The 21,593-nt window shown below is 42.9% G+C and overlaps 1 protein-coding gene across 1 annotated transcript; it reads right to left on the bottom strand.

The window, feature by feature from the left end:
• Window positions 1-1,994: 1,994 nt before the first annotated feature.
• slc38a2 (solute carrier family 38 member 2) lies at window positions 1,995-13,469 on the bottom strand. Its single transcript, XM_071502447.1, has 16 exons — window positions 13,102-13,469; window positions 11,775-11,915; window positions 11,573-11,648; window positions 11,362-11,477; window positions 9,375-9,448; window positions 9,160-9,252; window positions 8,748-8,823; window positions 6,892-6,974; window positions 6,620-6,678; window positions 6,004-6,168; window positions 5,820-5,899; window positions 5,570-5,670; window positions 4,526-4,650; window positions 4,288-4,432; window positions 4,075-4,172; window positions 1,995-3,975 (listed from the first exon to the last, which is right to left on the bottom strand). The coding sequence occupies exons 2-16, from the start codon at window positions 11,897-11,899 to the stop codon at window positions 3,859-3,861; spliced, it is 1,533 nt and encodes a 510-aa protein (XP_071358548.1). The 5' UTR covers window positions 11,900-11,915; window positions 13,102-13,469; the 3' UTR covers window positions 1,995-3,858.
• Between the last annotated feature and the right edge of the window lie 8,124 nt (window positions 13,470-21,593).

The raw sequence follows: 21,593 nt of genomic DNA, 5'->3' as shown, positions 1-21,593 counted from the left end.
AGGAGCTGTTGCGTTGTTTTATTTTTTTATTTTATTGATTGCCCCAAAATCACCTTTCAAACTCTGGTGGTGCTATGATGTGTGTGTCCATTCAGTTGGGGTTTGTCTCTTTGCCTGTTGAACCATGATGTCTCCCGTTTTAATTATCCAAACAAACAACTGCAAAACATCAAGGGAAAATATAAATCTTTAAAAAAATATTAAAGGATGCATTTACAGCTCTGATACACCCACACTGGTCTCTTCAAGCAGTCTGGACCTCAGGTTCAGGCTGATGTTAAATGGAGCTCTGCTGAGAATTACATGATGTTGCCAGACTATTGAACTAATAATACCAGGTTGTTTTTCTGCAGAACAACAGACATTTTAAAAACACTGATTTTCTCTATAAAATGAACAGTAGCTCATTTCTATTCAAGGGTCCCAGTAAGCCATGACAGTGAGCCAGCATGCACACCACTACCAGGACCCTGAAACTGAAGCAGCTAAATGGAATACAGCCATGTTTCATTTTCTTATTTAAACCTGTGTTTTCTGACGCTCACGTGTCAAACTATCTTCAGTGAAAAACAAAAATCAGATGCAACACAGCTAAGAGGAGAGTCAGGTCAGTCGACCACAGTCCTGAGCTGAGGTCCCATCAGCCAGTCCAGTGAAATCACCTCTGTGGCTTCACCATGGTTGTCATTGACAGCGCAATGATTAAGGTCTGTAACAATCTCCATAGGCATGAGTGTAATGATTTGTACATATGTGGTGTATATCTCCCTGGTCTGATCTGCAAACACATAATGAAGTTGTATTTATACTAAGTGAACACAGTCTGTGTTAATTCTGGAAATCAGTTCAATATTTAGAGGAGAAACAAGATTTGTTGTTTCAGTCATTTTTCACGCAGATTGTCAGACGTGCTCTGGTTCCAGGTTCTCAGGTGTGAACATGTGATTCGTTTGTTATAGAAAACAGAAAATGAATCTGTGGCTTTTGGTCTGATCGTCAGATTAAAACAAGCTATTTGAATAAATCTCACTGGGCTCTGGGAAATCACAGCAGGCATTTGTCACTGTTTTCTGATAATCTGCACCCATACAAATATCTGATCTGATAAATGAGCGGTGGTGTTCCTCTGGTGACCACTAGGAGGCAGTGCTGTCAAAGGAAAAGTGACTCATCCCAGAGGAAGGCGCTCCCCATGAGTGGTTAGATAATAATTACAATGTCAAAGTTAGGACAGCCTCTTAGTTCATGGAAATTACTGAGTAAGTGCATACATATTTCTTTAGTACATTGAGGGAAGGAGGGGGCTGGTGTAGAGGTGGAATATGAAAATCAAAGATGTTGGAAAGTGTCCTGATCAGTTTTAACGTCACATCCCATAAACATTTACTCGGTGGAAAAAGAAGCTGACACAGGATGAAGAAACATCAGGATCATGATTTAGTGAATCTTTGATTTTAATTGGACATTAGTTCCTGTCCAGGACCAAAAGAGGAATAAAGAAGCAGAGAGAATTTCTTAAATATTAACACCACTTCTGTCAAATCTGTACAGTGGTAATACTGGATGTCTGAAGTCTCTTTATTAGGTTATAGCATTAATATATAGATTTAATCAAGGGAGCACACAGCTGTCCTAAAGGTTTAATGCTGTATTTGTTCAGGCAGAAGCTTTAAACCTGATCAAAATACCAGTTAATGAACATTTATTTTTCTTCCCTTTATTCTTCTTAATAAGAAATTAAAAGGTATTTTAACTCTAAAAAAAATATTGTTCATATTCTTTAAAGTCAAATTTGTGTTATGTTTGTGTTTGCCATTAATAAGGTATAATAATTAGCTCCCTCTGTTAAGGTTGTCCAGCAACTAACACCTGACCAGACGTTTGAAGGTCCACTGTGTGACTCACAGGCCAGTTTTAACACCACGTCCTCATAAACCACATTCACAGACAGACAGAAGCTGACACAGGACACACAGAGCAGCGACAGCCCATGCTATAGATTATTTTTGATTTTAATCAGACATTAATTACAGGATATACATGATGTTTCATTGAAACAAGAGTGTAACACTGGTGGGCAAAGCCCTCTTTGCTCCTGAGGTCCAGAGATGGCTGACGTACTCTCTCACCCAGACGTGCGTGTTTCTAGGAACATTTTTCTAATCCAGGTTCGTGTTCAGGGGCAAAAAAGGAAACAACACTGCTGCCACTTTTTCCGCGGTTTCCACATGTAACAAAGTTTTCACAGAATCAACACAGTGGGATAATTCAGTCAGTCTTAACAGTAGAAGCTCCGCTGTATCAGGAAATTCGATGTCACAGATTCCCCAGCTCGGGCTTTTTCATTTTTGTTCGACAGTTTCAATTCATTATTGTTTCAAAAAAAAAAAAAAAAAAAAAGACAAAACAAAACAAAGCGTATATACAGTTGAAGTAGATATATATACATATATATATACATACAATATTATATAAATATAGTAAAATAGATTAAATTACATTGATTTCACGTTTTTCCATAAATAGAAGTTGGACAATAACAGTTTGGTGACGTGTTACGTTAGTGTTGGAAGCACAGTGCACCGTCGGATGACAGGCTCACGACCCGACGGGACGCGAGTCCACATCGAGCTTTCAAGTTCTTCATTGTGACACATTTCAAAAGCAGGAGACTGTGCAGCCATTTACCTAAACACACTTGTAATGATCTGACAGAGGCTCTCGTCAAGTTAGTTGACTTGTTCGTTGGTGTTAAGGAGCACACCTGGCTTTAAGGTGTTTTTGTTTTTTTGTTTTTTGCAAGTTTAACAGGTAAATTACAACCACTGCATGTGGTCAAATTCAAAGTATTCTCCCATAAAGAAAAAAAATTCATTTTCAGTCTCCCCCAGCCCCCGTACGGGGAGGGGGAACTGAAGGCTCGGCGGCCTCCAGGTCTCAAAGCAGTAGTGTTGTCGCCGCGCACGCTATTCCAACAAGATCTTCAGCAGGTTTTAAGAGTTAATACAGTTTCATTAGAGTCCTCTCATGAGTTACTCTGCAGCTCCCAGTGTTGGGTTTGAGAAGGCAGGTTCTGTTGACTTATACTATGTTTTACAAGGAAAGCTGACACTATTAGCAAGGTCACAAAGCCTTGGTACGAATACTGAGTAGGCGATGTGGTAGGCCTCGCCTGTCGAAACTGACAAATCTGTTTTCTTTTTTTTTCTTTTTTTTCACGAGTGTGCTAAACAGTAAGTGCTTTCAATATACAAAGATGCTTTACAAATACATTTTTGGCAAAGTAAAAAAGGAAAAAATAAAAAAAGAAACAAATGTTGGAAGGAACTTAATTGTCCTTGAGGAGGATAAACTTTCAAGTCAGTTGCCTCCTGTCAACCTTCGGGAGACTCCTCGTACTTCTCGTTGTTGCCTAGCTCTGAGGTCACAGCCACACTCGCGCACACAACAACACCGTACCTGAGTGTAAGCTGCATTTTAAACTCTAAGACTATATCATCGCTGTTATGAGGCACCTTCAAATATTTGTTTTCAGCTGTACCAATAACTACACACAAAAAAAGAACATTAAAGAGTAAAAACGAGCAAAAACGACAAAAAAAAGCTACAATAAAAAGAGAAGAAAGCAAGTAAAATACCATCTTTGTGGCCTATAACAGCATACTGTACAAAGTTTGGATACATTCTCTTGGAATGGCAATGGTCTGTTGCTCAGGAAGTCAAAGCCGAGCATCAAGTGAGTTCTTGTGTTTTTCTTCTTTTACAATAGGTTTTTGATCTTGGTTGGTTGCGTGGTCGTTAGCAGTCCAGTGCTGGAAGCGTCCTCTCTCTCCAGGCTGCAGCAGGAGAGGCGGAGCTTTAGTGTCCATTGGGGTGTGCGTCTGCGTCGTACATGGCGTTGTGGATCCAGTCCAGGATGATAAGGGTCATGCTACCGATCATGACCACGAGGCCGCACAGGAGGAAGGCGGTGGCCTGGGGAAGGAAGCAATTTCACATTTAGCTAATGAGTCCAACAGTCACGTCAGCACGACTCTGATAAATATGTGTGGGTTTTCAGAGCCAGCTCCTTACCCCGATCTTCTGCACAGACTTCATGGACTCCTTCTTGACCAGTTTGATGTAGAAAGCCGAGGGCAGGATGAAGATGAGCATGGCAGCAGCAGAGGCACCTGGGAGTGGAAAAAAATTTGGCATTTTAGTCACAACATTTTGTTTGGCTTTTTTTTTTTTTTTTTTTTTTTTGGAGTTGCTTTTTATGGCATCATCATCACGGCAGACACTCACCGATGAAGCCAAAGATGTCCCTGATGGTGGGGACAAAGATGACCAGGGCGTTGGTGCCAGTCAGCAGGGCAACAGTGATGACGGTGTGGCGGATCCAGCTGAACTCCTTAGAGGAGGACAGGTGCTGGTTGATGGAGGTACGAATCTACAGAGAGACAAAAAGAGAGGTTATCTGACATGACCGTGTTAATTCCTGACAAATAATCCAAGATCCGGGCTTGACTTCTGTGACACTCACAGGGAAGAGCACCACGGGGACGGTCAGGGTGACGGCGGTCAGCACAGCCAGACGGACGATCAGCAGGACCACATCGAACTTGTAGATTTTGGAGTAGGTGTGCAGCAGCTCAGGCTCCACGCGCACTGTGCGGAAAGATGGGAGAGACCTGTTAGAGCTGCAGTGCTTCACAAACACAACATGGGAAACATCTCTGAAGAAATACCTTAAAAGCTCTACTGTGCCCACACACAGTGTAGAAGATGCTAATGTTCGTGTAGATACTAAAATACTTTTAAGAAGAAAGGCCTCAGTGTAAATTGTGTGCACCAAAGATGTGAAATAGTCTGACACCTGCACGTGCCACAACATTGTTTTGAGATTTGCAGCCTCCATTAAAGCATCACTGGCGCAATCATTTCACTCCCACTCTGACCTACGATTGGCTCAACGCCCTCTGTCTTTTCCTAAATGTGGCAAACACTGCCCAGCACGTTCGATTTCTCAATCTCTACTCGTCCTCGAACATATTTACCATCCCCCCACATCAGGTTTTGCCCTGTCACGACAGTTGAGGAAGTCTTTGCTCACTATCATGCACTTGTATAACCAGTCTGATGTTCCAGGAACTTCACATTCGCTCAGATGTTCCTGCCAAACAAACGGGAACGCAAACATGCTGGCGCACTGGTCTACTGCAGCAGGTGGATTTTTTCACAGTCTTACATAAGAGGCCTCCAGTCCTGTCCTGAGCATTTTGTCCCAGACGAGTTAGTCTGTATTTATTTGAACCTTGAGGCTCCCTCCCTTCACTCTGGATGATTGATCCGCTCTGACATATTCGGGGGCAATGACTGCTTGTAAACCCACACTGGGATGACTAGCCGCTTCTTGCTTTCTGTTTCTAGTGAATATTTTTGATGGGATTTCCACCTGTGCAATTATGTTTTGGTTCTCTTCACATTTAGTTACAGCATCAGCTACAAGCCAAAGCTGTATCTGCTGCCTGCCACCATACATCCAGTGAACATATTTCTGTTGTTTTTTTTCCCCACCCAGACTTACCGTTGAAGGTCAGATATCCGAAAAGGGCAGCCAGCAGGTACATGATGAACATGGCCAGGAAGGACACGTTGGCAACGCCCTGCATCTTTCTGCGGGAGCGGCTGTTTGGGAGAGAGGGGGTGTTTAATTTAGGTGCAAGTACACGGTAATCTTAGAGATAAATTCTTGTGTTTTAAAGTGTTGAAGGCGCTGATAAGACAGCAGCTGTGGTTTGAAGTTTGGGTGAACACGATGAAATGAAAGCACTCACTCCTTGAGCTCCTCATACATCGGCAGGATGGCCGGGTGGCACACGAAGGCGAAGGTCAGGATGGGAACAGCATAGACAGTCTGGGGAAAAAAAAAAAAAAACACAACACCCAAACATTACTAAACGGTACTTGCTTTAGTGCAAATTTCAATTCTCCAGATGTTTGCATGTCAGAGAGATTCACCTGTGAGTTGTAGACAAAGTATTTCGGCGTGCAAGCGTCCTCACTGTAGTCCAGTGGTCCGCTGCTGTTTGCGTGGGTCATGTTCAGCACCTTGCTAAAGGTTTCGTTCCCAGAGCTGTCGAGTTCATGCAGAGGGCACGGGATCTGGAACTTCTTGATGATCACCTGGAGGACAAGCACAAAGACTTTAGGTGGGCTTTTATTAGCAAAACAGTCTGACCTGAAATTTGGCAGCTCTTTAAATCTTAAAAAGCCTTTGAAATCATGTGGTGCATCACGGGAAACAAAAACTCCCACTGAAACCAGACTACTGTGAGAAATCAGGTGAAAAAAATCCAATCTCAACAGATACTAAAGTTGCAGCCAAATTCCAGTTTCACTATTCCTACTTTGTTGTGTTTCAGTGTTTTTATGTCAGTGGCTTATTGTTTCCCACAACTCGACTCCTGCTCTTCCATGTGGGGAGGAGAGGAGCTTTTAGATTTCTTGGAAAAACTGAAAGGTTCTCTCTGACGAAGATTCATCTGGCACGACAGGCTGCTGCACAGAGGGCGTGTGCCTGTGTGTGTGCCTGTGTGTGTGAGTGAGGTAGGGGAAACTGTTGGATTTTACTCACCACAATCAGAAAAAACACCATGCAGAGCAGGGACAGACCGCTGGTGTAACCAAGGTAACCTGAGCAGGAAGGGTGGCAAAACACAAGCATGAGTTTCTGTTTCTACAACGTTCAACCTGTGGTCTGCTCTTTCTTTTTTTACTTCTGTCACTTCTATGCGAGCGGTGAGCGTTTTTACACCTTTCAAGGTGCGAATATATCACTGTCCCACAACCAAACCCTATTTAGAAATGCATCCGATTTTACAGCACACACACAGACACACAGCTTACCCAAGTTCCTGAGCAGGGAGAGGGGCAGGATGATGGCGACCGTCACCAGCAGCACCAGGTAGTCTCCGTTAGTGTACCACTCCCTGAAACACAAGGAAAGAACGTCTTACTGAAAGTCATTCATGAATTAACTAATTGAGCACCACTCTCTGTGTGCTTTATCAAATGTATTATAATATGAAACAGTTGTTTACTTGTCAGAAAAAATACTGCTCAAGCTCTGAAAACTGTTATATAATTTCTTCATCTGTGGCGGGAGCATCTCTGGAGTCTGAAGAAATAACCCTCATGATGTCGCCTTTACTTATGGGAAATGTAGGTTCCAGGATCATTTTACTGGAGACTAAAAGTCAGGACATCGCGGCCTCTGCTCCGTCAGCTTTCACCATTCTTCTTATAACATCTCACACAGGTCTGACGGCTAAAACGCCCCTTTATTTACAATATTTGCAACCTTTCATTATTGCAGTTGATCCATCTTCCTCTTCGAGATGGGATGCATTTTGGTGTTTTAGTAACCAGCACCAACAGTAAACTAATAAGCTCTAAAACTGACAACTGTGCAGAAAAACTTCACATTAAATCCACTTTCCTGTCAGACTGTTCCTGATTTTCTGCAGCTTCACACTTGATCAAACCTCTGAGCTGCTGCTCTGACACCGACATCTACGCATCAGCTGACACTGACTGGTCTGCACAGGCTGAATGCACCGCTCACAAAAATAGATGCAACAAAGCAGCGCTGACGACGCGAACCGCATCCATTTTTTGAAACTTGAAGCGAGGTCGCAGTGAGCTCATCCCGCGCTCTGTCTCGACGCGGCACCGGCTGCGTCCTCTAAAAGGGCTCTTTGAAGGGCCACGTGAAGAGACTGAGCACTGTCCGTCCCTTTAAAACACTCAGACTCCTCCCCGCCCCGCCGCCCGTCATCCCTCCTCTTCTACAACAGGAGGACAAAGACGCTGCTTCCCCTTCTCTGACACTCAGCACTTGAAAAACAACCGGCAGCCATTTTGCTCGATGTGCCAATTTACCTCGAGTGCCTCTGCCAGCCGTTCCCGCTTCTCTGTTGTGAAATTTTTTTTTTGTACTGGAGGACACAACTTTCCAAAACATCACAAAATATTTGGAGGCTTGACTTCCCTTTTGGGGTGTGTACGCCAGCCTGTATTGACACTGGCTGAACTATTAGAGCTGCAAAACTGCTTAACAAACACTCTAATGGTCAGATCTGAATCGCCACCAAAACTGGATCAATTGTTCTTTGGCTAGAGACCAATCTGGCAGAGCCACCAACCAGTTTCTTGGAAATTGGTTTCGACTTGGTGGAGAGTTCAGAACCTACATTTCCGGGTCATAAATTTTAATTGGCTACCAATATTTCAGTCAGGGTTCAGCTGGGTGGGAAAAATGTGACACTGATATTCAACAGTGCTGAGGAAGTCCGTTTTTTTATTTACATCAAGCAAAACAGGTGTTTTTAAATTTATGTTTTCTGCACAAGGAGTTTTCAATCAATACTGAATCAATATTGTAAGGGATTTGAAAACCAAACCGATTACTGTGATTGTATTTGTTAAAGGTCCAAAGGTTCAACCTTGCAGGATTTGGTTTCTCTGAGTGTTTACCTGAAATCTGCTATATTTTTATTCGATCACTCAGAAAACAGTCAGCCAATCAGAAGAGAAGCCTGAGAGAGGAGATGTAAAACTACACTGAGATGTTTTTTGGTTCTTAAAACCACAAATATATCTTCTTATGGTAATCAACACTTAACACTTTTGTGTATGTCCAACTTTTCCAGACCTGAAGGTGATCACTTGTGTCTGCTGGGTCTATATATCTGGCTACTCACCCATTGCCGGTTCCCAGGAAGGCCTGTATGACGAGGGGCAGCTCGTATTTGACTATGTAGAGGTAGCTTGACATGGCTGTGAAGACAAAAACAGCACTTAGTACATTTTCCTAAGCCAAGTCATGTCCATATAGGGAACAGGAAACAGTGATGTCTGATATTCACTGAGGGGCAGAGCTGCTCCATGGAAAGGAAAAACTTTAACACATGCTTGAAGAATGACTCAAGTTTCTACTGGAAATTACTCTACATTCCAGAAACACATGCCGGGTTTCCATCAGCCAAGATTTCTGTTTTCTTTTTTTCCCCCCATCCACTCAGTTTAGATACAGAGTGACTATGTTTAGCCTTAGATAAATATAGAGAAGTAGTTCAATTATAGTTACACAACACTTGTTTCTTTGCCTCTTACCTCCAATGTTCTGCATGGTGATGGAGAAGGAAGCAGCGAATTTCCCTGGCATCCCAAAGGCTTTGTAACCCAGCTGCTCGTACACCAGTGCACCTTTGGAGAGGAAATACGCAAAGAAATGAAGATTTAGCATTTATAAAAAATAAAAATTAAAAAAAAAAAAACTTAAAGAAGCCACTGGGTCCTTTGTATACATGACTATCTAACAGACTCACCTCCTTCATTAGCCGTCTTCAGCAGCAAGTGGACAGAGTATAAGGAGAAGACGGCAACGGCCATGAGGAGAATCCTGTAAACAGAGGAGAGGGATCTTTAGCTAAATGTTGAAATCAGAGACAAACTGGTCTTTTGAATGAACAGTCCCACTGAACACAAGACTTTAAAGGCCAATTCAAAGACAAATGCATTTTGCCAGACTGTGGTAAACAAACGCATTGACATTTAGCTAACATGAAGGTCAGACACGCTTATATTCTTCTGTAATGACCCAAATCTTATTTCTGTCGGGAGAATCTGCCAGATGGACGAGATGATTTCAGAAACCAGTAGATGAGTGGCTAATGAATAAATGTCCTCAGCAAGTGGGGGCTCAGCAATAAGGTGATTTTTATTGGTTCTCTCTGAGAATCAAGAGTCTGCACATTTTCACCAAAGCAGCTAAGTAGGAAAATCATCAAACCTGCCTTTTCTCACATTTTGACGCCCTGATCAGCAAAAACAGACCTTGAAGGCAGCATCAGTCTGCAGGTTCTGTTGGACACGAGCAGCATCAGCAGGGTTGCAAAGGACGAAAGGTTTCCCCGTGTGGGATCCTCTTAGCACCCTTGGGATGCTGCAGAGCCAGCACAGTGTGTAAGGGGGTATTAATAGTCCAGGTGAAAATTAATCTCCAGGCCATTTGAGACCTGTGCCGTGAAGACGCAGCGTTTCCTCTGGACATGTGACCGTCCAGCTGCTTTGGACCTTTAGCTAGCCGCTTGCCTGGCACTGACATCATAATCGTTCCTATCTTATCACTTTATACACCGCAGATCAACAAATATATGCTTTGGATGACCTTTCATGGTTTTTGTAACTGTAATTGCTCATGTGAAGGGACCAGACAAAGTTTCGAAATGCAAACAAACTGGGAATACTTCCAGCTACTGCAGCAATGTAGTAGCTATTTAGTTTGTTTTTTTTTTTGGTTGTTTTTTTTGTTTTTTTGTAATCCCCCACTTCCTGCTGATGTGGGGCTCGGATTGGTCAGTCTGCTGGCTGACAGTGAAACAGGCTCAAGTTCCATTCATGATCTCCTGCCAGCGTACGCTAGCTCTGTGTTTATGTAACTCTGGCCCAAATGCAGCAGGATTAACTCGGCTAAGCTGCTCCTCCGGCCGCTCCCTGTGTTTGCAAACTGACGTGCTGCTGCCATTTGGTGGCACCAGGAGCGTACAAATTTGGTTTCTGGCTCCTGAGTGATTTACATAATACGTCCTCCATGTGGTTTAAGGAAATGTGGCATCAAAGAGGGTGTGTTTTCCTCAAAGTGTTGGGCTCCAAATTTCTGACAAATGCAGGCACCAACATAAACTGAAGGAAAGGAAAAGTGTACTTGTTAATATAAGCTCTAAAAGTGATAGCAGATATTCAGACCTCATGATAACCAACAGAGGAAGCGCTCATAAAAACCTGTCATTTGCCCTGAAGTGAACTTTTCCTTTTTCCCACTCTTTCCACAGTTTTATCTACAGCAAACATGATAGTGAGTACTTCAGCTGTGGTGACGAGCATTAATAAACTTTCGACCCCCGTGTAATCTAAGGCTCAGGGTTGAGCGGCTGCAAAACACACACACAGACACACACACACAGACAGAGTGCAGGCGGGAACTTGGCCTGCGAAGCTACAGTACATCATGAACTGCGACCTTGATGCAACAGACAAAACCACACCTGCTTGTGCAGAAGCTGGATTATGAAACAACAGCACATCTGCATCAAGTGCTGGTTTTCCTACAACCACTGCGGCCGCAGTTATTCTGCAGCTTCCTGCTTTTGATGCTGGAAATTGTTTCTTTTCTTGTTATTATAACCAATTCATATTTTTTTATTTTACCTTTAAACCTTTGTGTGTGAAATTAGAAATACCTTCAAGAGGAAGAATTAGTATTAATTAATTAAGAATTAATACAAATTAATTTATGCTAGAATAAAAACTTACACAAATAGGGCAATGCCAGTGTTGGCCATAGCGTAGGACAATCCCAGGATGCCACTGCCCATGATGGCGTTGCCCAGGTTGAAGACGGACATGCCAAAGGAAGCATTGCCCTGGTGCTGTGGAACATAAAGGATCAACGGTTAGGAAATAGTGAAAAATGACAGAAGTGTTTAAAGGAGACAATGTGTAGAAGGACAGGAGGAGCTCTTACATATTCTGTCTCATACTTCTTCTTATCCAGGTTGTGTCCTGGGAGGAATTTTTGACTCTCTGCGTCCATATCAGAGCTTTAAGAGGAAACAGAAGAGGAAAACATTTAATGCGGTGTAGGTGAACAGGATGTTCTGTCGACTCCAGAAAAGAGGAAAAAAAAAAAAAAAAACTGAGAGCACTTTGTGCACTGACGTATTCACCTGTCCAGCGGGACCTTCTTCGCACAGTCCTGGAAAGTGTACTCAGTGCTGTTGGAGCTGCTGTTGTCCTCCTCAGGAGACATGTTCAAAAAGTTCATCTCGGTTTTGGCAGCAGGTTGTTTCATACTGCAAATTTAAAAGCTGAGAAAAGAAATATGATTTTATTTTATTATTCATTTTTACGCATTTCTGCTCCCTGCGTCACGTCCTCCCACCACAGCCCATTTATTTCTAGCTGTGCGCGTTCACGTCCCCTTAGAATAATCAATATTATAGTGAGCAGGCGCGCGCCTGCGGTCATGTGACTTCTTTAGAGAGAGGAGGGGGGAGGTAAGGGGGGTGACGCACCGGCAGTGGAAAAATACCAGACCGGCAACCGCGTCCACCCGACATCTCAGCCCGTGATGTGAGAGAGAAACTGCGGCACTTTGCGCACTTTTCCCCCGAAATGACCCGAGAGGCGGAGTGAAAACGTGCAGCGGCAGCGTCTTAATCCGCACAGAAAGCATCCTTCAGCTTTGTAACGAGGCACAGTGAGGTGACATGAAGGCAGGGCTCCCTGGGATCACTGAAATCTGACAGTCTAATGACAGTCTAATATTAATCTGGTGTCTATCGCTGGCTGTGAGGCGCGTACATGCGTACATGCAGGCCCCGGGGCCGGTGAGGGACATTATTTCCACGGCCGGCTCCGATGGAAACAATGGCACGTGTTGTCCCTTTATGGGCATGGCTCCATTTTGCGCAGAGGCTCGGATCCACGCTCAGCTCAAGACCGGAGGCTTTCCCCCACACAAACACACACAAACACACACAAACACACACAAACACACTCATATACTCAAGACCGGTTGAACACTTCTTGGTTTGCTCTCTCCTTGTGCCGGCCTGGGTGTGTGGCAGAGTCAGTCCTGTGCCAGCAGCCGGCAGACAGGAGTCCAGCACTGCAGCATCACTGTCACACCAGCTTCATGATTTATTTATCTGGACCAGCGCTGACCTGCTGAGGAATAAAGCCCGGGCCTCTCTCAGAGGACATCTCTGTCTTTTTTTTTTTTAGATAGAGATCCTCACATCTGATATGACAGGAAACGGATTTAATAGCCCGCTGACTAATTAGCCCAAAGGAGCCAGTGAGACATCTACCTTTAATTAGATTCAAAGCCCAGACCAGAGACAGGCAGTGAGGGGATTCAGAGGAAACAGAAAACCCAGAAGTGTCAGATCTAACATGAAGAGCTCAGTTCTTTTGTCAAAGGCTCTTCAGCCTACATCCGGGAGGGAATTTCTGATTGTCGGTAAATGATGAGGATGCCGGCAGTCTTACCTTTAGAAGAAGAGGCAGGAGGCCTGTAAAGTCCTTTCAGTGGGAAAAGAAAAAGCAAATGTCCGGACGATTTCCTCACAAAAACAAAAAACCTTCTGCTCCTTGAGAGTGTTTCGTTGAATAATGAACAAAACGAGAAATGAATGGATAGACCTGGGGGGCTACCTGACAGGGTCTGAGCTCGAACACTGGCTGTCACAGTTCAAGTACCAAACAAAGACGGTGTTAGAATAAAGCGACCCACGCAGAGAAGGCAAAGAATTTAGATTTATTCACTGATTCAACCAGATTCCCAGAGACGCGGTGCGCTCGGAAACAAGACCCAGATCTGCGGGAGGAGGGGTGGGGACTCGCCTTTATAAAGATGAGCATTGCATCAGCCCAGCCTCGGTGGAGGGAGGAGTGCCGAGGGAGGGGAGGGGCCTGGCGGTTTTGTTTTTTGTTTTTTTTTACACACACACACACACACACACACACAGCGGAGACGTGGGTTTGTATACAAACACAGCAAATGACCTAGACACTAGAGAACCTCAGGAACCCTGCAAACCATTTCACAGCAGGTTCTGTCACGCAAGTCGCAAGCCGCCAGAACAAGGGCCCACGCAGTGTTTGGCCAGTGTAAAGCTCACAGGCGCGGCGGTGGAGCGGCGGTGGAGCGGCGGTGGCGCGGCGGTGGCGCGGCGGCGGGGCGGCGGCGGAGCGGGGTCTCCCCTCACGGCTCAGGGATCTGATGCGCTGCGTGGACCCGTCCTGTAAGTTGCCGCCCGCTTGTGGCCGCGGCAGGTCATTGTCCCTGGACCTTAGGTTGACCACCAGCCTGTTCATCACGCCTAATGATTGATCTCTCGCTTTATCATTTCTGCCGTTATCGCGGCTTGTCAAGCAGAGAGCGAGCGGCGGGTTTTGATTATTTGCGCATGCGCATTGCGAATAATCATGCGCTCTTTCAACACCTCACAGCCAGCCTGTAGGTCTGTTATGATTGGCTGTGGGGAACCACTTTTACTTCTTCTCTAGGTTGCACCTTTTTTTTTGCCACAATGGTAATTTTCCACTGAAACAGTTTTGATGCGGATGTGTTTCACTCCCAACCTTAGAAATGATCATTTCCACACACATTCACATCGGAACCTGATCTGGATAAACAGCTAGAAGCCAATGATGATGTTCTGATGAGTTATGGCACTGGCATCAAGACTGAAATTAAAAGTAAAGTGTCAGTAACTCACAAGGTATCTGGGAAGGTATTAACTTCTCAGATACCTCGTGGCATGAGTAATGACACCAGCCATCATCTTCCCAACATGACTCATTTGAATGGATTTTAGTTTTAATGATACCGTGTAACGGCAGACTATCTGGAAACAAATGCGTTAATACAAATGAACTGTCAATGTTCAGATTCGTTTCTACTCTTGTCACTAGGAGCAGCTATGTTTTGACTATTTGTTCATTACTGTTCACTCAGTATTTAAACTGTTTATTCAAAACTTAAAGATATTCATTTTAACCATTTATTTATATGTCTAGCTGTTCCAGGTCCCTTCAGCTCACTATTCTGACCACTAATCTACTTCCTTTAGCTAAGATTTCAAATGTTTATCTATTACTTTTAGGTTTTTCAGAATGTATCCTTTACTTTTAGCTGTCCATGTTAACCCTTTGTCCATTAAGCTACTTCCACTTCAACCAAACCATTTACCGTCATTGATTAGTTTTAGTTTAGCCTAGTATCTCAACGGTTTAATCATTACCTGTATATTTAATCTTTCTATCCCTTACTTTTATCTTACTCTATAGACTATAACTTGCTAACTAGTTTTCATGCACTCTCAGTTGCAATGCTGTTCAGGTGTTTGCAGCTGACTCGCTATGTGGAGATATTTTAATCAAATTATATTTTTTCTTCCAGTTAGTTGAGCCACACATGAACCTCATGGCAGCTGCAGGAAGTCTTTAGGAATCACATGTGTTGTGGTTTACAGTATATTGTATTTATTGTAATTGTTTATAACTATCATTCACAAAAACATTCACTCCCTCGCTGAGATAGATGAAGACATACGCTGCAGGTCCGCCTGAGAAAGTAGACTCAAAGTGGCCTGAGTGCCTGTCAGTCCAGATCAGGGTGTGAGCGCAGCTTCAAAGCGGACCTCCCTGTCTGAAGGAGATTACACACAAACGCTGTCATGTGACAGCGGCCATCCTGATCCTCATTCACGCTGTTGGCTCATCTCACTGGGTCAGGTGTGTGTGAGTGTGTGTATGTGTGCATGGGAGAGAAATCTTCCACAGCTCTGGTTTCCAGTTTATTATTAATGGCTGGTGGACTGAGGACTGTACAGTGTGTTACCTCTCAGGCCCGTTTATGAGTCGACCTGCGACATCAAACACCTGATAGATTCAACACTTCCTTCTGATGCAACTGCTGCTAATACTACAACATGTTATTGCCACTAAACACAGTGCTGATAAACATTACTCACTATCTTACTACTACTCCACTATCACCACTTTTATTACTACACTACTGTTGATACTCCCACACAACTACCACCATTACATGTATTACTACTACTTCTCTACTTGTACTGATACCACTTCTACTTAATACCACAACTATAACTATGAGTATATTACTATTATACTACTATTATAACTACTATTAATACTACTACTACTACTTGCTCTTCTACTACTGCTGCTGATACGACTTCTACTAGTAATACCACAACTAGTACTTGTACATGTACATGAACAACTGCTTCTTGTTATACTGCTACTACTTGTTTTACACTTACTGGTATGTCGTATGACTACAACAACAACAACAACAACAATGAAAAGTACAAATACTACCTCCACAACTACTTGCGCTACATGTCCTGCTAATACAATGAGGAATAATACTACTAGGACTATTACTACTCTTACAACTAGTACCACTGGCACTTCTACTACTACTTGTACTACCATTAATAGCTGCCACTATTACTACTCGTAGTACTGCTACTGCTACTATTGCTGATACCACTGCACCTTCTACTAACGCCGCTAATACTACTTGTACCAAAACTATTACTACTGCTACTAATACCACTAGTAGTGCTTGTAAATATACATGTACATGTACCACTACTGGTTATACTACTACTACTTCTACAACTACTACTTGTATGATTACTATTACTATTTGTAAAAGTACTAATACCACCACCACAACTACTACTTGCACTACACTTACTACTCATACTGCTTCTAGGACTATTATTACTGCAACAACTAATACAACTGCCACTTCTACTATTACTTGTGCTACTGCTACTACTAACTGATCTATGTTTGGTGTGACCATCTCTGCAGACACATCAGTAGAGGTCAGGGGTCAGATAGAGTTCAGCATGATGGACCCTGACTCATACAACTGAGTGTGAGTGTAAAGTAGCTCATGATACACATGTAGGAATGACTGACGGCTCCAGTGTGTGAAGTCAGTCTTACTCTGAACCTGCCTCAGCTGGAGGTGAAGAGTGCGCAGGTGAAAACAAAGAGATTCTTTCTTCTCTGACACATTATGCAATATCGTCACATCTTCACTCCCTGAACTGCTCCACAAAATGTCGGCCATTGCGACTTTGTGTTATTATGAGGTGGTGATGAGGAAAGTTTTGAAATATAAACAGATGCACAAAGCTGCACTATCACCTTCTTACATGAAATACATTTTTAATCATATACAGCCCTTTGTTTTTTGATAAGGCAGTCCATTTCTCGTTTTTCGTTCAATGAGGAAGACACAAAAGAGAACAGGTAAATCTGGTTTTCACTTATTAACAATAATTAAAGGTATGATGCGCAGAGAACTTTGTTTTTGTTTCACTTAGTTCCTTCAAGATGCACGATTTCATTTCATTAATTGGTCAAAGACTTGAGACACCTACAAGTAAAATAAAAGACTGAAACATTAGCATTAACAGTTGTTTCTTATCAGTCTTGAAGAAACAATGTGAGCTCAGCATCAAACTTCATTTCTTTCCTCACTGAGATGTCTCTGATGGTGGAAAGCAAAGCCAATGTTTACTCATGTTTTTTTTTCTTCTTTTTCTATCCCATCTTTTCTTCTACTGAAGCTAGCATGCTAACAGAGAAAACGTACAAACAGCCCCTTTAATAAAAGACTTGTCATTCAGTTGCTGCAGTGTCCACATGGAGGAATGAAATGCACTTTTATTGTGTTCACCAATAAAAAAAAAACACATTCACATGTTCACTTTCTCCAAAACAGTGAAAATGAATGTAAGAATTATTGATTCACGCAAAGACACGCGAACACAACACACACAGATGTCCACACACTGGGTGCAAAGAAATGAATAATTCAAAAGACGTCACTCTCATGAGTGAAAGGACACTTCTGTTGACTCTCTCTCTCACTGTTTGTCATAATCTCTCTATCACATACACACATTGTGCGTCCTGCTGCCCGCAGTCGTTTGTGTGAGTGTGTGTGTGTGTGTGTGTGTGCGCATGTGCGTGTGTGTGTGTCTTTCTGTGTGCGAGCCTTTGTTTGGGGCTTAAGCTCGACCCAGCAGATCTAAGACGGATCAGAAAACTGGAGCAGGGGCAAGGGGTGCAGGAGGGGACGCGGTCTGAACACCGGTGGCCCGTTGCCCCCATTCACGCATGAACATGCAGAAAAATACTGTACATGTCTATACAGCAGTTGCTATGATAGTCTCAGTGGAGCGAGATCTGGTCTGGGCTGAAGGTAGCCATCCATGGCCAGAACGGTAAGACAGGGTGTAGTCAGACTCAACAAGGGCGGGGCCAGAGGTGAAAAAAGTGTATCAAAGCCAAAACTACTCCTCCCACAATTCCTACTATAATTCTAGTCCTTTAAGTCTTTCCATTATTACAACTCTGCTGTTTCTATTAGACCGACCCCTGCTACTAATACTGCTAGCACAACTCCAGCTGCTGCTGCTGCTACAAATAATGCTGACTTTGTCATGTGGCGGCTCACAAGTACATCGAGAGCCAATTCTGCGAAACAAGGGTCTCACTGTAGCAGAGTGTGGATCTGAGCGATTTCACTGAGGCTCTGTGCTTTATTATGCAGAAATGAGCTGCCTCCATCCGCAAACCCACAACAAAGCCACTCAGCAAACTTGTATAGGTGTGTGTATGTATGCGTGTGTGTGTGTGTCTGTGTTGGAGCTTAGTTTTGAACAAATGTGGACAAAGTGGAATTTGCACACACCCGATGCAGAAAATGATGCAGAAATGAAGTGTAGATGTCTGGATGTTTTTATTTGCTGTTGCAGCTGTAAGTAGATCATACGTGTGATCACAAGGGGAAGTATGGCAAATAAGAAACATCCTGTCACTATATTAATGAAGGAAACCACAGAGGTTTCATGAGAAACAGGAAGATCATAGAGAAGAACATATTCTTGGAAATTCAATTACATTCTATTTTATTTGTAAAGAGCCAAATCATAATATACATTATCTCACGGCACTTTACAGAGTAAGGTTAAGACCTTGCTATTGTAGAGAGAAACCCAACAGTTCCCACTAAGAGCAGCACTTGGCAACAGTGAGGAGTAAAAACTCTCTTTTAACAAGAAGAAACCTCCAACCTAACCGGACTCAGGGTGGCAGCGGTCTGCCTTGACCGATTGGGTTTAAGAGGAGGAAGAGGGGCTGGGGGAGGAGAGAGAGGGAGAAGAGAGAGAGAGACCAGGAACAGCTGTATATACTGTTAGTTGTATTGTTGTAGTGAAAATAATAATACTAATACCCATAGTGTATCCTCATCATCCTCATTATACTTGTATATTCTATCTACTCTGCCTGTTTGGAGCAGTTTAGGTCAGAGTGATGCCATCTAAACTAGGAATTAGTCCTTTTCCATGAACATCCGCACCTGGAGGGGTAATGCTCCCCAGATCACACTCCAGGAAACAGGCACGAAATGCCTGCAGAGGCAGGTGATATGTAAAAGTGGGTAGTTCCTCATACTTGGATGATTGAGTCTAAAAGGAAATTATAGTCATATAATAGGTGTCATTCACATTGACATCTGAAAGAAGAAATAACATGACTTGACACTGCTTATACAATGACTTTTGTTTTGTGCTTGTGTTTTGATTATGCAGGAAGAATTTGTATTTTGGAAATATATTTATTTGCTTCCTGGTGAGAATGATGCTGCATTCACACACTCCTCAGACGGTCCCATTTCCGGAATTGGGAAGTCGTTTGTCCAACTTTAGAGTGTTCATGTGCTTTTAAGTCAGAATGTGGAAACAATATGGACGCTACAAAGAAGATGGGCCATATTTTATTGGTCAGAGCGTTAAACAACACATTGATAGCTGTTTTCAGTGTTTGTGTTACATGTTATCAGGGTTACTCTAAGGCAATTACTTTATAACCGTAATTATTATTATTTTCTAATTTCTAAATTTTTTAAACTTATCTAGGTCAGCGTCTGTGGATGGCAACTAATGGTACAACCTAATACAAGTTACATACATTTACTGCTATATTTCTGAGTATATAAGTTGCTGACTTACCCAGTTCTTGTTCCGACTTGAGGGGATGTTCATGTAAATTTTCCCAGCAGGAAATTACATTTTACAATTATGCGAAGACCACATGAATGCTTTTATGTCTGCACAGTAAATATGGAGCTAGTGTAGTGAAACACCCACAGAGAATTACCATCCAATGCTGCAGTTCTTTCAGCTCCTTAGAAAGTTCTAGCGACTTTCAGCTCATCATTTTAGTTTTTCTACCTGCACTTGAATGTTTGGTTCAGTCTCAGTGCCCTCATCAACCCCCTTTTTCAGCTGCAGCAGCAGCTAGTTAGCTCAGCTTTGATCAGCTAAGGAGTCAGGAGTAGGTGGAGACCAAACCATAACTAAAACAAGTGTAAATATTTTGGACTAACATGTGGTCAGAAACACAACTTCAAATGAATGCTAATGTTGCTACATGTCTGCTGGATGTGTAAATGGGCATCTGGGAGCTAATATCTTAGCAATAAGTCAGCTTTAGTTAACATATTGTTTTCCAGCTTTATGGGGGTAAAACCATTATTCTTTTAATAGTTTTTATGTTTTCTTGTTTGTACAGATTTATTTAATGATTGACATATCACTTTTGAGTCTCTTGTCTCATGTGAAGTTCACCAACAACATTTGCACCCAATCACCCTAGAGCTAATCATATCCGGTCCATTTCTCATGTAAGCCCACTGACCAAATTAATACCTCTCAGGACATCATATTCAACTGTGCCAGTTTCCCACCAAGCCCCCCGCCCCTGTGTCCAAGCCAGGCCAGATCACTATAACACCACCTCTCCCTTCTCTCCCTCCTCTCCCCCTTCCCCAGCTATACCTATTAACTTTTCATTTTCCATGACTTTAGACCAGGGATTTTCTTGCTCCTCAACCTTACTCACCCCGTCCCCACTGTGCATGTTCTTGGAACTGTTAACCTCTAAGGAGGATCTTTATTACAATATAGACGGACAACTTTGTCTTTTTTTTTCCCCCAGGAGGAGATCTCATGATTGTGCATGCTTTATTAGGAAAATAGAGGTCGTTGGGTTTTTTCTCCACTGGCTCTAGGTGTGAGCAAAAAGTTAATGCAAAAATCTGCAGGGGTCAAATGTGTGTGGAGTGACTGGTTTATTTTCACTAGGAGTATGGGATAAGCTGAGATGGAGACACTGCTGAAGTTGGGATTGGCTCCTGGTGCATGATGAGCAACAAGGACAGTAATATATATGTTTGTTGTTGGTGGAAGTGACATTCAGGGGCTTTTGATCTCCTCAGAAGTGATTATACTAAAATGAGAATTAATAGATTTGCGTTGAATTTCGGCAAATAAAAGTTTTATTTGAAACACCATGCAGCTACAGAGGATCTTATAGTTTCTTATCTAGAATGATTACATATTCTTTGTAACTGTTAAGTGTGTGTGAAGTTGTGCCTTTTTTAATGGGCATCGGATGCGTGAATGCAGCCGCCATTTGACTGTGGCGACACAAAGGAGCCTAGTGGCCATCAGACTGAAAAGCAAACATGTCGCCAAAGAGGAAGTGAGTTATCTTTTGGAAACCTTGTCATGTCGCTCACATACACACACACACACACACACTCACACAGAGGCATAGTTGATCCTGATCGGACGTGAGGCCTGGTACAGGATCAGGGTCACTACGTAAACAATTCTTAGCTAAACACGACCTCCTAACACAGTGGGAAAACCCACGGGACCCAACAACCATAACTGGAGTCTCTTCACAGATTACACTGCGCTCCACTAGCTTCGCCTTAAATGTCAAAATCACTGTTTAATTTTCCATACGGGTTCCCATGCCATCCCAATGTTAGCTTCAACAGTAGTACACATAAAGCAAATTAGAAAGAAAGTGGTTTTACTCTACATCAACAGTCATTATGCCAATTTTTT

This window comes from Trachinotus anak, unplaced genomic scaffold (assembly GCF_046630095.1).
Source record: "Trachinotus anak isolate AG129_WGS33_773 ecotype Australia unplaced genomic scaffold, CSIRO_AGI_Tana_v1 ptg000018l, whole genome shotgun sequence".
NCBI classification, from domain to species: Eukaryota; Metazoa; Chordata; class Actinopteri; order Carangiformes; family Carangidae; genus Trachinotus; species Trachinotus anak.
The sequence above is the reverse complement of the archived record's forward strand: the minus strand, read 5'-3'. Positions and strand labels throughout refer to the sequence as shown.

Excerpts from the sequence above, each read along its gene's own strand:
- slc38a2 (XM_071502447.1), bottom strand. The coding sequence starts at position 11,899 with ATGAAACAACCTGCTGCCAAAACCGAGATGAACTTTTTGAACATGTCT. Across the intron at positions 4,173-4,287 it reads GGACATCTTTGGCTTCATCG|GTGCCTCTGCTGCTGCCATG; the intron begins GTGAGTGTCTGC and ends TTCCACTCCCAG. Across the intron at positions 3,976-4,074 it reads AGTCTGTGCAGAAGATCGGG|GCCACCGCCTTCCTCCTGTG; the intron begins GTAAGGAGCTGG and ends TTCCTTCCCCAG.